Here is a 13,623-nt window from a genome sequence, read left to right on the forward strand (position 1 = left end):
ATGATCATTATAAATGAGTTCATACATGAGTCTGACATACTCCAAAAACAGGTCTTACCTCTCCAAAACCTTTGAAAATCATTCAACAGCTTTTTTTTAAAGTTTATTTTACCTGTGTTGAGCACAGCTTGTAGTTCACAGATAAACAATGTGTGCTTTACAGTCGTCCAAAGTCCCTCACTATCACTATTTAGTGCACTAAAAAGGGCGTTTGCCATTTTGTCATGTGTCCGAATCTACAATTCCACAATCCGGTGCCCTGGAAATTCCCCAGAAGTTTCTGCGACAAACTAGTCTGCATCAGTGGTCACTAGACTAGTAAATATTAGACCACAATGCACTGCGTTTAAACATTTTGTCATTTGAAAACATTTATTGAAATTCTATTTTTTTATAACTTACACAGTAAACTCATAAATAATCTTCATAAAATGTTCGTATTTCTTAGATTTTCTTTGGCAAAAGGGTGATGTCATATTTGCTGTGTGACATATGGGTATATATGGGTACCATGTCTTTGGCTATATGCAAAGCGACCGCTTCGGTGATTGTTCTTACCCTTGCCCCTTTCCTAGGGATGGGCACCGAGCCCCGGTAGTGAACGAGCCCCGGGGCAACATTCTTCAAGACGCGGTATCCGTAAGATCTGACCTCAACCGTTCTGCTATCAGTACTGGAGAAGTAGCATTTTTGTGTCCCACAAGATATAAGCTAGAGCTGTGATGGTGTGGCATTTTTGATCGGCGCGCTGATGAGACAGCAGGAGTTGGTCAAGCCCCCCCCCCCCCCCCCCCCCCCGCCGAACACAAAATCCCCCGGCGGCCGCGTCGCAAATGAATACAATTTATAATTACAACGCAGTAGTCTTTATTAACAAATAACAGTAACAACTAGCTAATGAACCAACTATATAGGTGTTGTAGAATGAGTATGTGTATGTGGCTGGGTAGCTTGGTTGGTAAGGTAGAAGGCTACCACGCAGGAATCCAGGGTTTGAGGGGAATAAACAATGGTACTGGGGGCAATTACCATATCAATGGTGAGTAATTAACATCACTCAGTGGGAGCCCCTTAATGCCTACCAGCATGAATGTGCATGAATGATCCCGGTGATGGTCAGAGGGACCATAGCCGTGACCCGGCAGCCACGCCTCTACCATCACCAAGTACGAATGAGGAGTGAATGAGTAATGGACACAATGGAAGAACTTTGAGTGGATAAATCCAATCCATTATTATCATGTGTGTCAGCACGCTGCGTGTGTAAGAGGGAGAAGAGTGTGCAACGCCAGAGTGAGTGAGAGCGTCCACAAGTGTTGGGGGTGCGCGCGCAAATGCTGTAGGCAAATGTTGCAGCGTGGGGTCTCTTGCTCCACGCCTGCGGCAGCAAACCCATACCAAAAATTTGACCAAACAACACATGATTTTATTCCTTTCTTGGTAACAAACTTCCCACTCTCACCAGTAGCCATGTTGTCGCTTGCTGTTTCGTGTGTGCTATGATGTTGTTTGTCGCTTCCCATACTGCCATGTGAAACGCTACGGAAGCTCTAGGGAGCCAAAAATGCGCCATTTCACAAAAACTCAATTTAGTTATATTTTAAATTGCCCGTAACCAAAAATTTGAATTAATTCCTTCTAGTCTGTTTCAGGTTATTTGAAACTTTTCTGCACAGCACTTTTGTCTGACCTGGTGAACCAGGTTGACTGAATCCACTTTGACATCAGATGACCCGAATGCCGCTATGAGAGCGGGTACCACCTGTGGTAAAGTGTGTAGACAGTCTGGATTAAAATGCTTTTTGAGATGATCCTCTAATCCCAAAACAGCAGCACCATACATATACACCCAATCAAAAGTGCACACATACGCACGCACACACAACAATCCATCTATCTAATAATGATTGAAGCTTTGCCCTCGTCCCCTTGGACACAGCAGCATCTGTTGCCCACAGCGATTACCTGGTGACTACATAAAGGCGGTAGCCAAATGTCATTTTTTTTAGAATCCATCCTTCTGTAGTTTTTATTTATATTATTTTTGTTAATCCTGCCTCCTGCTTGCATTGGTGCGCTTTACTCTCCCCGCTGCAATATCTGTCCACAGCATCTCCTGACAAAAACAGCCACTCAGGAACAGCAGTGACCTCTCCATCCCTCTGGAGACTACTCCAGGGACAGTGTGCTGTTGTGTGGTGCTGTCCTTGGATACACAAACATACATGTTACCCACAAAATCAATAACATTCGCTCTTTGGGATAAGAAAGATTTACAGTCCCTGCTTGAGCACAGAGCTTTCTGTACACAACCTGAGGTCTAATTCCCAGTGGTCTTTAATTATGTTGATGCCATTTTCAGCAAAAGAAAAAAAAAACTGTCGTTTTCTAGGACATAGTTTCTGCAAAGCAGCAGGAGGTCTTTCGGAATTTGCCTCTGAGTTGAGGGTGGGACCATTGGTGCAGAGTTAGCCCGTCCGCTTCCTATCATCAACCTGTTTACATGCTCTCCCTCTAGCTTACAGCCCCTCACCAACCCATCCCAACATTACCGGTGAACAAAAATGGTGAGCAATATCGGAGCTATCCTGCTCTGATATCCTAACATGTAAGAAACAAAATTGTTTTCTTTAAAGGTAAATGTGGTAAAGCGCACAACAATGATAGAAAATAATCTAGTTTCAGATGGCTGAAGCCTTCCCTGTAGTTACATTTTTACATTTTGCTTATTTCTTACAGCATAAAGATCAATCTCAATTCTAAAACAGATTCATGTGAGATATTCATGTACTTGTGCAGCCTCTAGTGGTTTTACCTTCTGCTGCTGCTGCTGTTTTTTTCAAATAAAGACAACTCCTTTCATAATAAAATATTTATACTCACGTGTGGAAAGAAGGTAACTTTGACCTTAACACTGCTCCATTTTCCAATATGGCAAAGGAGACGGACTTATTGATTTGTGTCATGTTGAGACGTTTCCACACATACACAAACACATACGTATGGATTCACACTTTTCCTATCTCACATATGCATCCAAAACACATAGCCGCTCACAGAGGCGCAGTGTGTGGGTGGTATCCCCAGCATGATGAAACATCTTGCTTCCCACATGCTTATGTAACTCCCGCTCTACCTCCTCCAGCTGATCACTCATTACTTTATCCTCCACTGGGAAGGAAATGCATCCGTTTTAGCTCTCCTTTTTCTCTCATTGAAATCAGCCATGCTCTGCAAACCAACACATGAGTAAATGGAAAATAAAATGAGCTATTTTTGACTATGTCCAAACTCCAAAAGTGTGTTTCTGGCATTCCTGAGGCTTCACTTCCAGCCTATGCACACACTCCACACGCCACTGAACTGCTATAATCATTCATAACAAATAAAAACAGAGCAAGGCGAGTGAAAAGTATATAAAAGGAGTAGCTGCATCCTGTTCTGCTCCCTGCACAGTAATGAGGATAAATGCCCTATAGGCATTTTGCACAGCACAGCTGCCTTCCTGCAGAGGGAACCTTCACATTGGCTTCAGTCCTGTTTTGGGTATCTGCACATTAGGACTGTGCAGACACAGATACGGGGTAAATGAGCAGAGCTGTAGCTATAAAAACATCATCTAATGATGAAAGAGGAAATTCAGATTGTCAAAAAAACTGTTCCCTCATTTTTGAGTTTACATCAATGAGTCCAGGACTTCCAATATATGCATTTTTACTTATTTCTAGGGAGCCTGTTCTTAGGAGGGAAAGGAACAACCAAACTCACATTGATGAGCTCAATCTCCCAGATCTTTTTGACCAGCTCCATGGAGGTGTAACCATTGATGAGAAAAGACTTTGTGTAGTCGCCGAGCTCCAGTGAATCCAGCCACTCTGCTACTGAGGTGGGGTTGTTGCCATCATAACCGATGGGTCGAACCTTCAACACAAACAGAATAAATAGACTTTTTATGGAAAAACTCCAGAAACTCTATCACTTTGAAGCATCTTAATTAGTATGATTCTGACAGATATCCTGGAGTGCTGCGCAAATTTATAAGATGTCTTTTATCTCCTAATTTATACCTGGGGCTTAAAATCACGAGACATCTGCGGTCTGAGTTAAAAAAAAAAGAAATTCTTACATTCCCGGCTGTTCTGACAGTTGTTTATTTTTTGTTTCCATCTTCTGTCCAGATTTTTTGCCTCTCTACAGATTTTCCTGCATCATGCTACTTTCTTACACCAGATAATTTAAGACGTACAGTATGTTCTAATTTTGAGGAAAAGGTGTGAATAAAACAGTAACAGCCGGGAGTTACAGTCCATACTGATTCCTGAGGTGTCGAAGGTTCATGGATAATTCAGTTTACTGCAAAAGCAAACAAACTCTCAGCTGATCATGCTTTAAGTACAAATCCTTCAGCCTCTGCTTCGGGTTTGCCTGCAAATTTCTGTGCAAACGGGATTAACATGAGAGGCTTGGCAGATTTATTCCTCTGCATTGATAAAAAAATAAAAATGCTGACAAAACAAAAGATTTCTCCTAACTCAGATTATTTTTTGCTTTATGGACAGTGCAGCAAATTGTTCTTGAAAACATCCTAAAATTCCTTATTTTATTCCAAAAATGTCATACTTTAAAGTCAAGAACTTGAGCTGTTGTTATTTTAGTGAACAAAGGAGGTCAGGATTTTGTAGTTTCTTAAAAAATGAACATACTGGTAAATAATTTAATCTGCAAAAAAAGGAAAAAAGAGCCACTAAACAGGAAATATTAAATGTTACATGAATAACTGAGCAGGGTAAATGCATAAAACACCATATTTGGGTAAAAGGGCAGCTGTTCCGCAGTACTGACCCTGGGCAGCAGCCGAATGGCCTGCAGCAGGCGTTGTCTGTGAGCAGAGTTGAGAATCCCAATCTCCAGCAGGTCCTGGTCCTCCACAACATTACTCCCCTGTAAGACATCAGTAACATAATTATAATTAGTGTATGCCACTCAAAAAAATCTCTAACACAATCATAGATTAAAACATAGATTAATCATAGATTAAAACACAAAGAAAAAGTTCTAATTTTGGCTTGTAGAACTCCTTGTTGTAGGTTTTAAATATCAGCTGGTGTGTCTAGTAAATAAAAACATATTAACAGCTATTTTGTAATAATAAAAATCCATAACTGTACATCTGTACTGTACATTCCCGGAAACAAAACACAAACAAACAAACAAAAACTATGTTTAATTTGCTCAGAAGATAAAAAAGTCTCGTTTTTTTTCTCATCCTCTAATTGTGACTAAGTCTCAGATTACTGAGATTGACTACTTTATTTTGAGTCCCAGGATTAATTAATCAATTAAGGAAAGGATGAATGAATTATGATGACATTTCAAGCAAAATGTTCTTCCATGAGTGAGAGCATTGAAGATGAAACATGTCTGGATTTTCCAACATGACAAAGATCCCAAACACATCACCAGGAGAATTAAGGAGTAAAAGGTTCTGAAGTGGTCGAGCCAGTGTCCAGACCACAGTCTCATAGAGAATCTGTAGAAAGAGTTGCCCAGCGACAGCTCCAAAACATCACAGCTCTTGAGAAGATCTGTATGGAGGAGTGGACCAAAATAACGGCTACAGCGTGTGAAAACATGATGCAGACCTACAGGAAACATTTGACCTCTGATAAAGACAACTACTGCATTACAATGTATTGAGGTGAACTTTAGTTTTTGACCAAAAACTTATTTTCTGCACCATTATTTTTATGAATTCTTTTTTTTTTAAAGTGATTTCCTGGATTCTTTTATACATTGTGTCTCTCACAGCTGAAGTGTTTCTATGCCAAACATTACAGACTAAAATCATTTTTACTACCACTGTAAACTCTAAGGATACACTATGTTTAGTTAATCAGAACCTATTTTTTAAAACAGTTTTAATAATTGAATTTACATATTTTAAGTATGCTTGGGAAACACACCAGAAACCAGGTATATTGTTGATGTTAGGTTGTAACTTAACAATCTTATCCATCTTTTGTTGTAGCAGGCTCCCGTGTCCTTTAAACAAACAATTTTTATTTGAAAAATGTTAAAAAGTGTTTGCATGGACTCATGCACAGCACATAACTCTAATTGCCACTTTAGTTTATCTAAAACATATTTTAAATCCAGAGTTTTTTTTTCAATTCTGCATTAAATTTAGCTAAAGTACCACTTTCTAAATGGTAAAACCTTAAGGGAAACCACCTTGATATTTCATCCAGATAAAAATGGAATTTAAAATTAAATCCAGTTGAACATCTTAACTTTTACTAGGCCTGCAAATAAAAAAACACACATTTCTGATCAAATATGAAGGAGAAATAAATAAAAAATAAGTCTAACCACTTAAAAAAGAACCAAAACTGTTACAAAAGAAATCTCACATATAATCCTGAAAATACTCTAAAAAATCTGCATATTTCATCAAAAGTCCCGTTTACTTTTATAGATGTATTTGTAGATGTTGGGGTCAAAGTTTAGAGCTGTCAGGCTGCTTCGATTTGGAAAAAGCTAAAAGCTTTTGGAAACCGATTTCCTGTAGAGGCTGAGTCGTCTCTGGTTTAACTGCTGGGAGAAACACACTCATCACTTCTGTCTTCCTATGGCTTCATTGTTGGTAAAAAACTGTTTACATTGTATTTACATTCTTCTTAGAAATCACTAAAGTTTGTAATGCCCAGCAGAGTGTTATGTTTCATTATTCATGTGTTTTTAACACTGTGGATCTTAAAGTGTTTGTCATCAAGGCAGAATCCACCTCATGTATTTGTCTACAAGTAGATTCATCTGAATAGAGCGGAGCATCACAAATACAATATTTTTCAAACTGCATTTTCTGTCTGGTCCCGATTCACCGCAATTTGAATAAAAAATACTCAAAAATGCTATTTTAATCTTCATTTTCTTATGTCCTCCATCTTTAGAAAAAATGCCACTGGAACATTTTTGAACACAAAAAACACAATTTTCACCAGAGTGGATGTTGAAGGTTTATCCTTTCCAGATGAGAAAAATAATAATATTTCTTTTTGGACCTTTATTTTAATAAAACTTTAAAACCTAATATAAAAATACAAATACATGTATTTCATGTCTACTTTACCTAAAGGCATTCCTACACTAAATAAAGGTCAAATAAAATGGTCAGATGATAATGTATTGTCCAAATTGTTAAGAAAAAAAAAACACAGTCTATGCTACTTTTATATTCTAAAGAAACCAAGAGCTAACTTTGAAGCACCTCTAACAATTGAACAATAAATTAACTTCATTAATATTTCCATAAAAGTATTTTATCTGTCACAAACATTAATTATTTTCAAATCATTTGTAGACTTTAAACTTATTTCTGTGCACTTACAACTTAATGACATGAAATCCAAAAATTCTACTTTATGTATAACAGATTAGAGATAATATTTAATTGCTTATACTATTCAGAATTTCAGACATAATTTGATATTTTTTAACTTTCACTTACTTAAAATGTATTAAACACCTCAAGTTTTTAAATAGGAGTGGCCAGCAACTTTTTGTCTTCTGCGAGATGTAAATGGCCTTTTCTGAACCAAAGTTCGATAAATCAGGACAAAGTCCAGATTTCTTTTTTTTTTATGTATAGATCACCTGAAATGCAACTTAGACAACCTCTAAACCAATAAAATTGCTATTTACAATGTATTTACCTTAAAGCAGAGAATTTCCCTCTTGCAAACAATAGCTAATACATAATTGTATTGCAAGGATTCTATAGGTTGATGTCAAAGCATTTATCTAGAAAATAAACCCTGGTCTCATTTAAAAAATGACTCACCGTGAACACAGAGCACACATCGGAGCCTGTTAGGGTTCCACAGTTTCACCTTTAATTAATCCAGAGGGAAGCCAAGAGAGAGTTCAGTTCCCCCTTTGTCCTTCCCTCCAGAGACACAGAGATTCTCATGCAGACTGATAATTATAGTGGAGCACAGATGCTGTGTGCGAGCAGACAGCTGCAGCACACAGGAAGCTCCATTCACCCAGAAATGCCGTCAGAGCTGGAGACTGCAGCAGCAAAAGTAAAGCTATGTGATCTCCAAAAAGGCTGGTAATGAAAGAGGAGAGGACAAGAGACAGGGAACAGCCTGCAGCCAGTCCCACATTCATCCACCCACAACACAAACACACTGCATGCCCACTCTGACGCACAATGGAAGGAAGATACCTGTCAGGCTCATCACATCTCATTTCTGTTAGCAGCCTCAGTAACATTTGAGAGGTGAGAAACACTATTTATCCCTTCTTATTTACTTTACTGCAGACTTCTGTGGCCTCAAAAAGATAAAGTTCCCTACAGACTTTTCAAAATACATTTACAGCTTTTTGATTTTTGAAAGTATATTAACAATTTATCAAACAACTTAAGCTGATAGTTATTGGTAGTGGAAGGCAAAAATAAATCTAAATCTGCTTCATTTTCAGATTGAATATGGGCTACCATCCTGGTCTATGGCCCTAGGTTGACGTCACCCACACAGAGCGAAAGGCGGAGCCTCAGAGATCGAAGCATCTTACTTCCAGGTAGGAAAATTAGCTGTGAAAAGAACTAATATTTCATAAAAATGGTGTTCTTTAGTGTTTCAAAGGTTATATATCACCATACCATAAAGGCCCTTTGATTGTAATTGGCTAAATCAGTGTTTTTCAACCTTTTTTAGCCACGGCACACTTTAACCTTGGCAAAAATCCCGTGGCACACCAGCATCCAAAAATTAAAAAAAATTAAAAAAAGGGGAAACTCATAGTCGGTATTGATCTACAGCCCCTCCGCAATGTCACATGCATTTTTGTGATAATTGTGGCAGAAAAAGCTGGAAGTTGCAGCTGTTTTTTCTAAAAGATGTAATAAAAGTTAAGTTAGAAGATTTAAAAACTGATGTGTGTTCGTTGTGGTTTCAAGACGTTTAACAAGGACGACTCATTGTGCGCTGAGACGCTGTCACTTTAACCCAATGCATCATGGGAGATGTAGTGCAAACAGCCGGCGAACGCAGACAGACTCGCGTCTCTGAGCTTCATTGTTTTGTTCACTTGTTCCACGGTCTGACACCGGATTCTGTGGAAAGCTACACCGCTAAAGACGAGCTTTAGCTGGTATTTTTGTTGGAACTGAGTGACTTTATGAGCTGAATCGGAACAAGGAAGTGAAGACTTGAACCACTTCTGATTGGTCAGACTAATGACGTGTGATTAAGCCTCCAAGAATGATTGGTGGAGACAGTTAAAGGGGCGGGACTTTTCAGAAAACAGAGCTGAAGCTGCGTCTAAATCGCGGTACCGTCATTCTTATCAAAATGTCTTTAATAGAATCAAATAAACACAAAGAAAAAAGTATATTACGATCTTTCATATTCCTATTTACTCAGCGTTTTATCAGGGCCTGTTTAGAGGAACACAGAGCTGATATCCTGGAGATGGAAAATGTTTTTAGATCAGTTAATGAGGGCTATTTCCCACGGCACACCTGACTGACACGGCACTGGTTGAAAAACACTGAGCTAAATCACATCATAAGCCGTTGTAAACCTATGACAACAACCAGTGGTTATTTGACCTTCAGAGTCTCTGGCTATAAGATAGATAGATAGACAACTTTATTTATCCATTTGGGAGGTTTCCGCATGGAAATTGACATCTCCATCGCATCCAGCACTGCTTGACATACATATAGTTTGAAACAGTATAACTCATTTTCTACATCACCACAAACAAAATAAACAGTTTATACTGGACAAAATAACTCATACTTCTCCAATGTTTTGCTCTGTAATGTTTGTGGTTAAGGTTAGTAGGTAGACTTACTTTTCACAGACTGGTGATATCGGTGTCAAAACGTGTCTATGACACGGACACAATATGGCTTTTCAACTTTTAATTGCAGCTCATCTTATGGTTTCGTAAACAGATGAGCTTAGTTCCCAGCCTGTTGGGAGTTTTTTGCTATTGCAGTTCTTAGCATGACATACACAAAAAAATAGAATGTTGTCTTTATTGAATAACATATGCTCCCTGCAGATGTTAATAATTAAGTTAGCAAAACATCAAGAAAGATAGAGATTAACTGAAGCAGACGAGAGATGAAATGCAGAAGATTTAGAGCCAAAAGTTTTCAGTAAAACATTCAATCATTTTTTGTTGCTGCTTCTGAAAATTCACTACATTATTGAAAAAAATCCTAGCTTCACATTATAAAATTCATTAAATTAAAATGATTTAACTGGAGTTGACCAAAACAAAGCTTTTTAGAAGCAGTGTGGATTAATAAAAGACACCAGAGAAGGAAACGCAAACAAAAAACTGGTTTAATTGATTAACCGCTGAAGATTGACATTTGCAAATTGAGGCAGGGATAATGTAATTGTAGCTTAGCAACTGCTGGTGCCACATGCAGCATCAGCAGGAAACGCAGCTGAATTCTGTCATTTACACAGAAAGCTGTTTAGTTTGTGGCTGCAAAAACATTTCCTTACATTAATCCTCTGCAAACCATATTTTATGCTGTCTAGTCCGTTTTTTTGTTGGCTTTGTAAAGCAGGTAAAGATGTGAATTGTTAAAAATCATGGTTGTTTGAGACATTCATTTTTGGTGAGGCATTCTATTTAAGTTGTTTTGCCTGTTATCTCACAATTTCATGATAGTAGAGGAAAAATATTTTCCCTCTCACTCTAAAAACAACCTAATTGTTTCAGTTATTTAGCCGGACAAATGCAGAAAAGGAAAAAGCGAGTCGTTGGTGAGAAATGTTTCTCAGTATTAAACCACCGTGGCTGTTCTAGAATTAGATATAAAAGACCTAAAATGCACATTAATCATCTGATGTGCTAAATATTTTCAGATTTAAAAAAAAAAGTTAAATGACAAAGAAAAGATGATTTCTTCAGTTTTTGTAGAAGACTGGAAAAAGAAAACCTAAAAACAGGCATATGTGTTTATGTAACACTTTGTTTAAAACGGCAAAAACTAAATTGAAAAAAGCATTTATACAAGAAGTAAACTGGAAAATAATGTCTTATTTTGAAACTGTCTGAGAATTTTATTTTGACATTCTGGCAGTCCAGTTTGGTTTTTGACTTTCCAGTAAACCTCTAATTTTATATTTTTCAAATTTAAATTTTAAAAACTAAGTTATATGTCATAAATGTAGTTTTGGTGGGTCTATGTATGTAAAAGATTACTGTTTAATAACATTTAAATGTCGTCAAAAAATAAAAATTCATTAGAAGATAAAAAACAAAGATTATACATAGTTCAAATCTATCCGCTTAAACCACAACAACTAATTTACACACATCTTTCCCTTTAAAACTAAGTGATTATGGGTCTAACTTGGTACTATTTTCTTTTTCTGCACAGGAAGCTGATCCTGGTGTGAAGGGCGCCAGTTCATAGATCAGCTCCCAGCCTGATTGATGGAGGCGGAGTCAGCGTGAAACATCTGTACAGCAGAGCAATGGCTCTCAGAACTGCAGCAAGGCACTTTGTTTGAGGGAGGTGGGGGTTCAAAAGCTTGACTAACCGCTCTAACTAACCCTTATCCAACCCTTATAAGCTGTTTCAAGTAAGAACTCAAATCTCTTGGGATTTTTATTGCGTCACTCGTGTTCACGATTTTACCCCAAATCTGTCACATAAATGAACTCAACAGCAGAGCTGACCACTGACTTTTTAAACCTTGTTTCCAATTGATCAGGATTTTTAGTAAGCATTCTAGAAATAAATACAGTTATTACATCATGGTTACATTATGCCGAGCAGTTTTCCGCAGCTTTTTGATCTGTTGTTACCTGTGATGTTCAGCGATTTATTATTGCAGAAGAAAACTGACCTGACATCTTTATTAAATGTTGATTGGGTTCACAGCCTTTTTTCTTTTTTACGTTTGTTCCTTCTGTCCACATTTTCATTTTAGCCTCCTTTGATGTTCAGTTGGCAAACAATCAGTCCTCTTTTTCTTGATTTTCACTCACCTCTTCATCCTACCAGCACAACAATTTAAAATTTACTTTTGGCCTTCAAACCGTTTCAGCATCTTAGCTTTTCTTTATTTCCAATACAGAAACAAGGATTTATCCGTCTTTTACACTTTGGCTGCCACCTAAACCTCTTCTATCTGCAACATTTCTCAGCTAGTCTAAAAAGATAATGGAAATATCTAACAAATCTGCTCCGATCATCTTTTGGATCTATTTTCAAAGTGTTCCCAGTGGTCTTTTGATTGTAATCATGTGGGTTTTTCTTTTAGGTAAAATCAAAAAGCCTGTGTTGTTTTCAAGGACATAATTTCTGCAGAGTGGCATGACTTTTTATAAAATGTCCCTTCATCCTGTAAATGAGAGCTCGGACTATGGAGCTTTAATTTGAAGAAAGAAATAGTTGAAAATGCTATTTTTTATCTTAAATGACTTTATAGATATCTTCCAGTTTAAAAATACTTTAAAAACACCAAATAAACCCAACACAAGTTTGATCAGAACAGTTCAGAGTGAAACTGCAGTCTTTCTTTTCCCTTCAGGTTTACCAACACACACAGTATTATTGTCCTGCTGCTCCTGTAAGTTCTTCATTAATAAATGTTGTCATAAAAAATAAATTTGCCTTCCTTTTTTGTTTTCATTACAGTGCTGCTTGAAAACCGTCATTCTGTGGCTCCACGGATGTTTTAAACCCAAAAGTTTGGATTTTCATAAAATATAAAGCTAAGAACCTGGATCTATAAAAATTAAAGATCGTTAGAACAAAGAAAACATATTCACATGATTATGCACATTAAATATTTAGGAGAACATATATTAAAAGCCTGAAAGGGGCTACAGAGAAAATGTCCTGCAGAGGACTTCTTCCCTCCTTTTCATGAGAAACATGAGCCAAATGTATCCAGGTCATCATTTTAACTTATACTGCCCATAATTATCTGTACTTTTAAATAGTTGAATTTCACTGCAGGTTTCTTTTTTTTTTTAGCATTTTTGCAAGTCCTTGTAAAATATTAATCTAGTCCTGGAGTTAATCAGGGTTCACTGACTAGAACAGGATTTTCCTTCTAAGAATCTTCATATAAGTGGAGGAAAGCCTTTTAGTTTTTAATCTGTCTTTTACAGAAAGTTTATACTGAACAACGACTTCACGGTTCTTTAATATTTTCTATAAAACCTGAAAACTATTGAATTAAATAAAAATAAAAAAAAAACAATAGGGAACCAGGACACTGAGTAAAATATTTGTATTATGAAAATCAATATTTTGAATATATCCACAAATAACAGGCTTATAAAGAAATTATTTTTAAAAGTAAAAGCAAAAAGTGCACAAAATAACTACATTTGATTAAAAAACAAGCTGTGAAAAACCTTTGAAAGGTGTAGGTGACTGATTATCTGACCACAGGAGCTTTTTCAGATCCTTATTTATCAATATTAATCAAAGCTGTGTTCTCAAACTAATATTTAAAAAATATAAACGCACTGTTGTTAAAGTAAAATATGTCCAACACAAGAGGCCTTCAGCTCTCATTTGTCTGCCCAGCTGTTGGACAGGACAAGTTAGAAAACAATATATAT

General features: G+C 37.0%; 1 protein-coding gene and 1 long non-coding RNA gene across 15 annotated transcripts in view; one reads left to right on the top strand and one right to left on the bottom strand.

Moving 5' to 3' along the window:
* The window catches only part of LOC144989336 (uncharacterized), a 34,944-nt gene extending 23,391 nt beyond the window's left edge, over nucleotides 1-11,553 (top strand). Inside the window, exons 2-3 of the long non-coding RNA XR_013653481.1 lie at nucleotides 8,488-8,586; nucleotides 11,420-11,553. This is a non-coding gene — a long non-coding RNA (uncharacterized LOC144989336). The remainder of the gene's footprint in view (nucleotides 1-8,487; nucleotides 8,587-11,419) is intronic.
* Nucleotides 1-13,623, bottom strand: part of anks1b (ankyrin repeat and sterile alpha motif domain containing 1B) — a 205,825-nt gene that overhangs the window by 34,826 nt on the left and 157,376 nt on the right. For all 14 annotated transcript variants that reach the window (XM_023952560.2, XM_023952556.2, XM_078941579.1 and 11 more), the window contains 2 exons: nucleotides 4,843-4,941; nucleotides 3,769-3,921 (listed from right to left, as the gene is read on the bottom strand). In XM_023952560.2, the coding sequence (XP_023808328.1) occupies nucleotides 3,769-3,921; nucleotides 4,843-4,941 (252 nt within the window). The remainder of the gene's footprint in view (nucleotides 1-3,768; nucleotides 3,922-4,842; nucleotides 4,942-13,623) is intronic.

This window comes from Oryzias latipes, chromosome 23 (assembly GCF_053564925.1).
Source record: "Oryzias latipes strain Hd-rR chromosome 23, Olatipes_Hd-rR_3.1".
Taxonomy (NCBI): Eukaryota; Metazoa; Chordata; class Actinopteri; order Beloniformes; family Adrianichthyidae; genus Oryzias; species Oryzias latipes.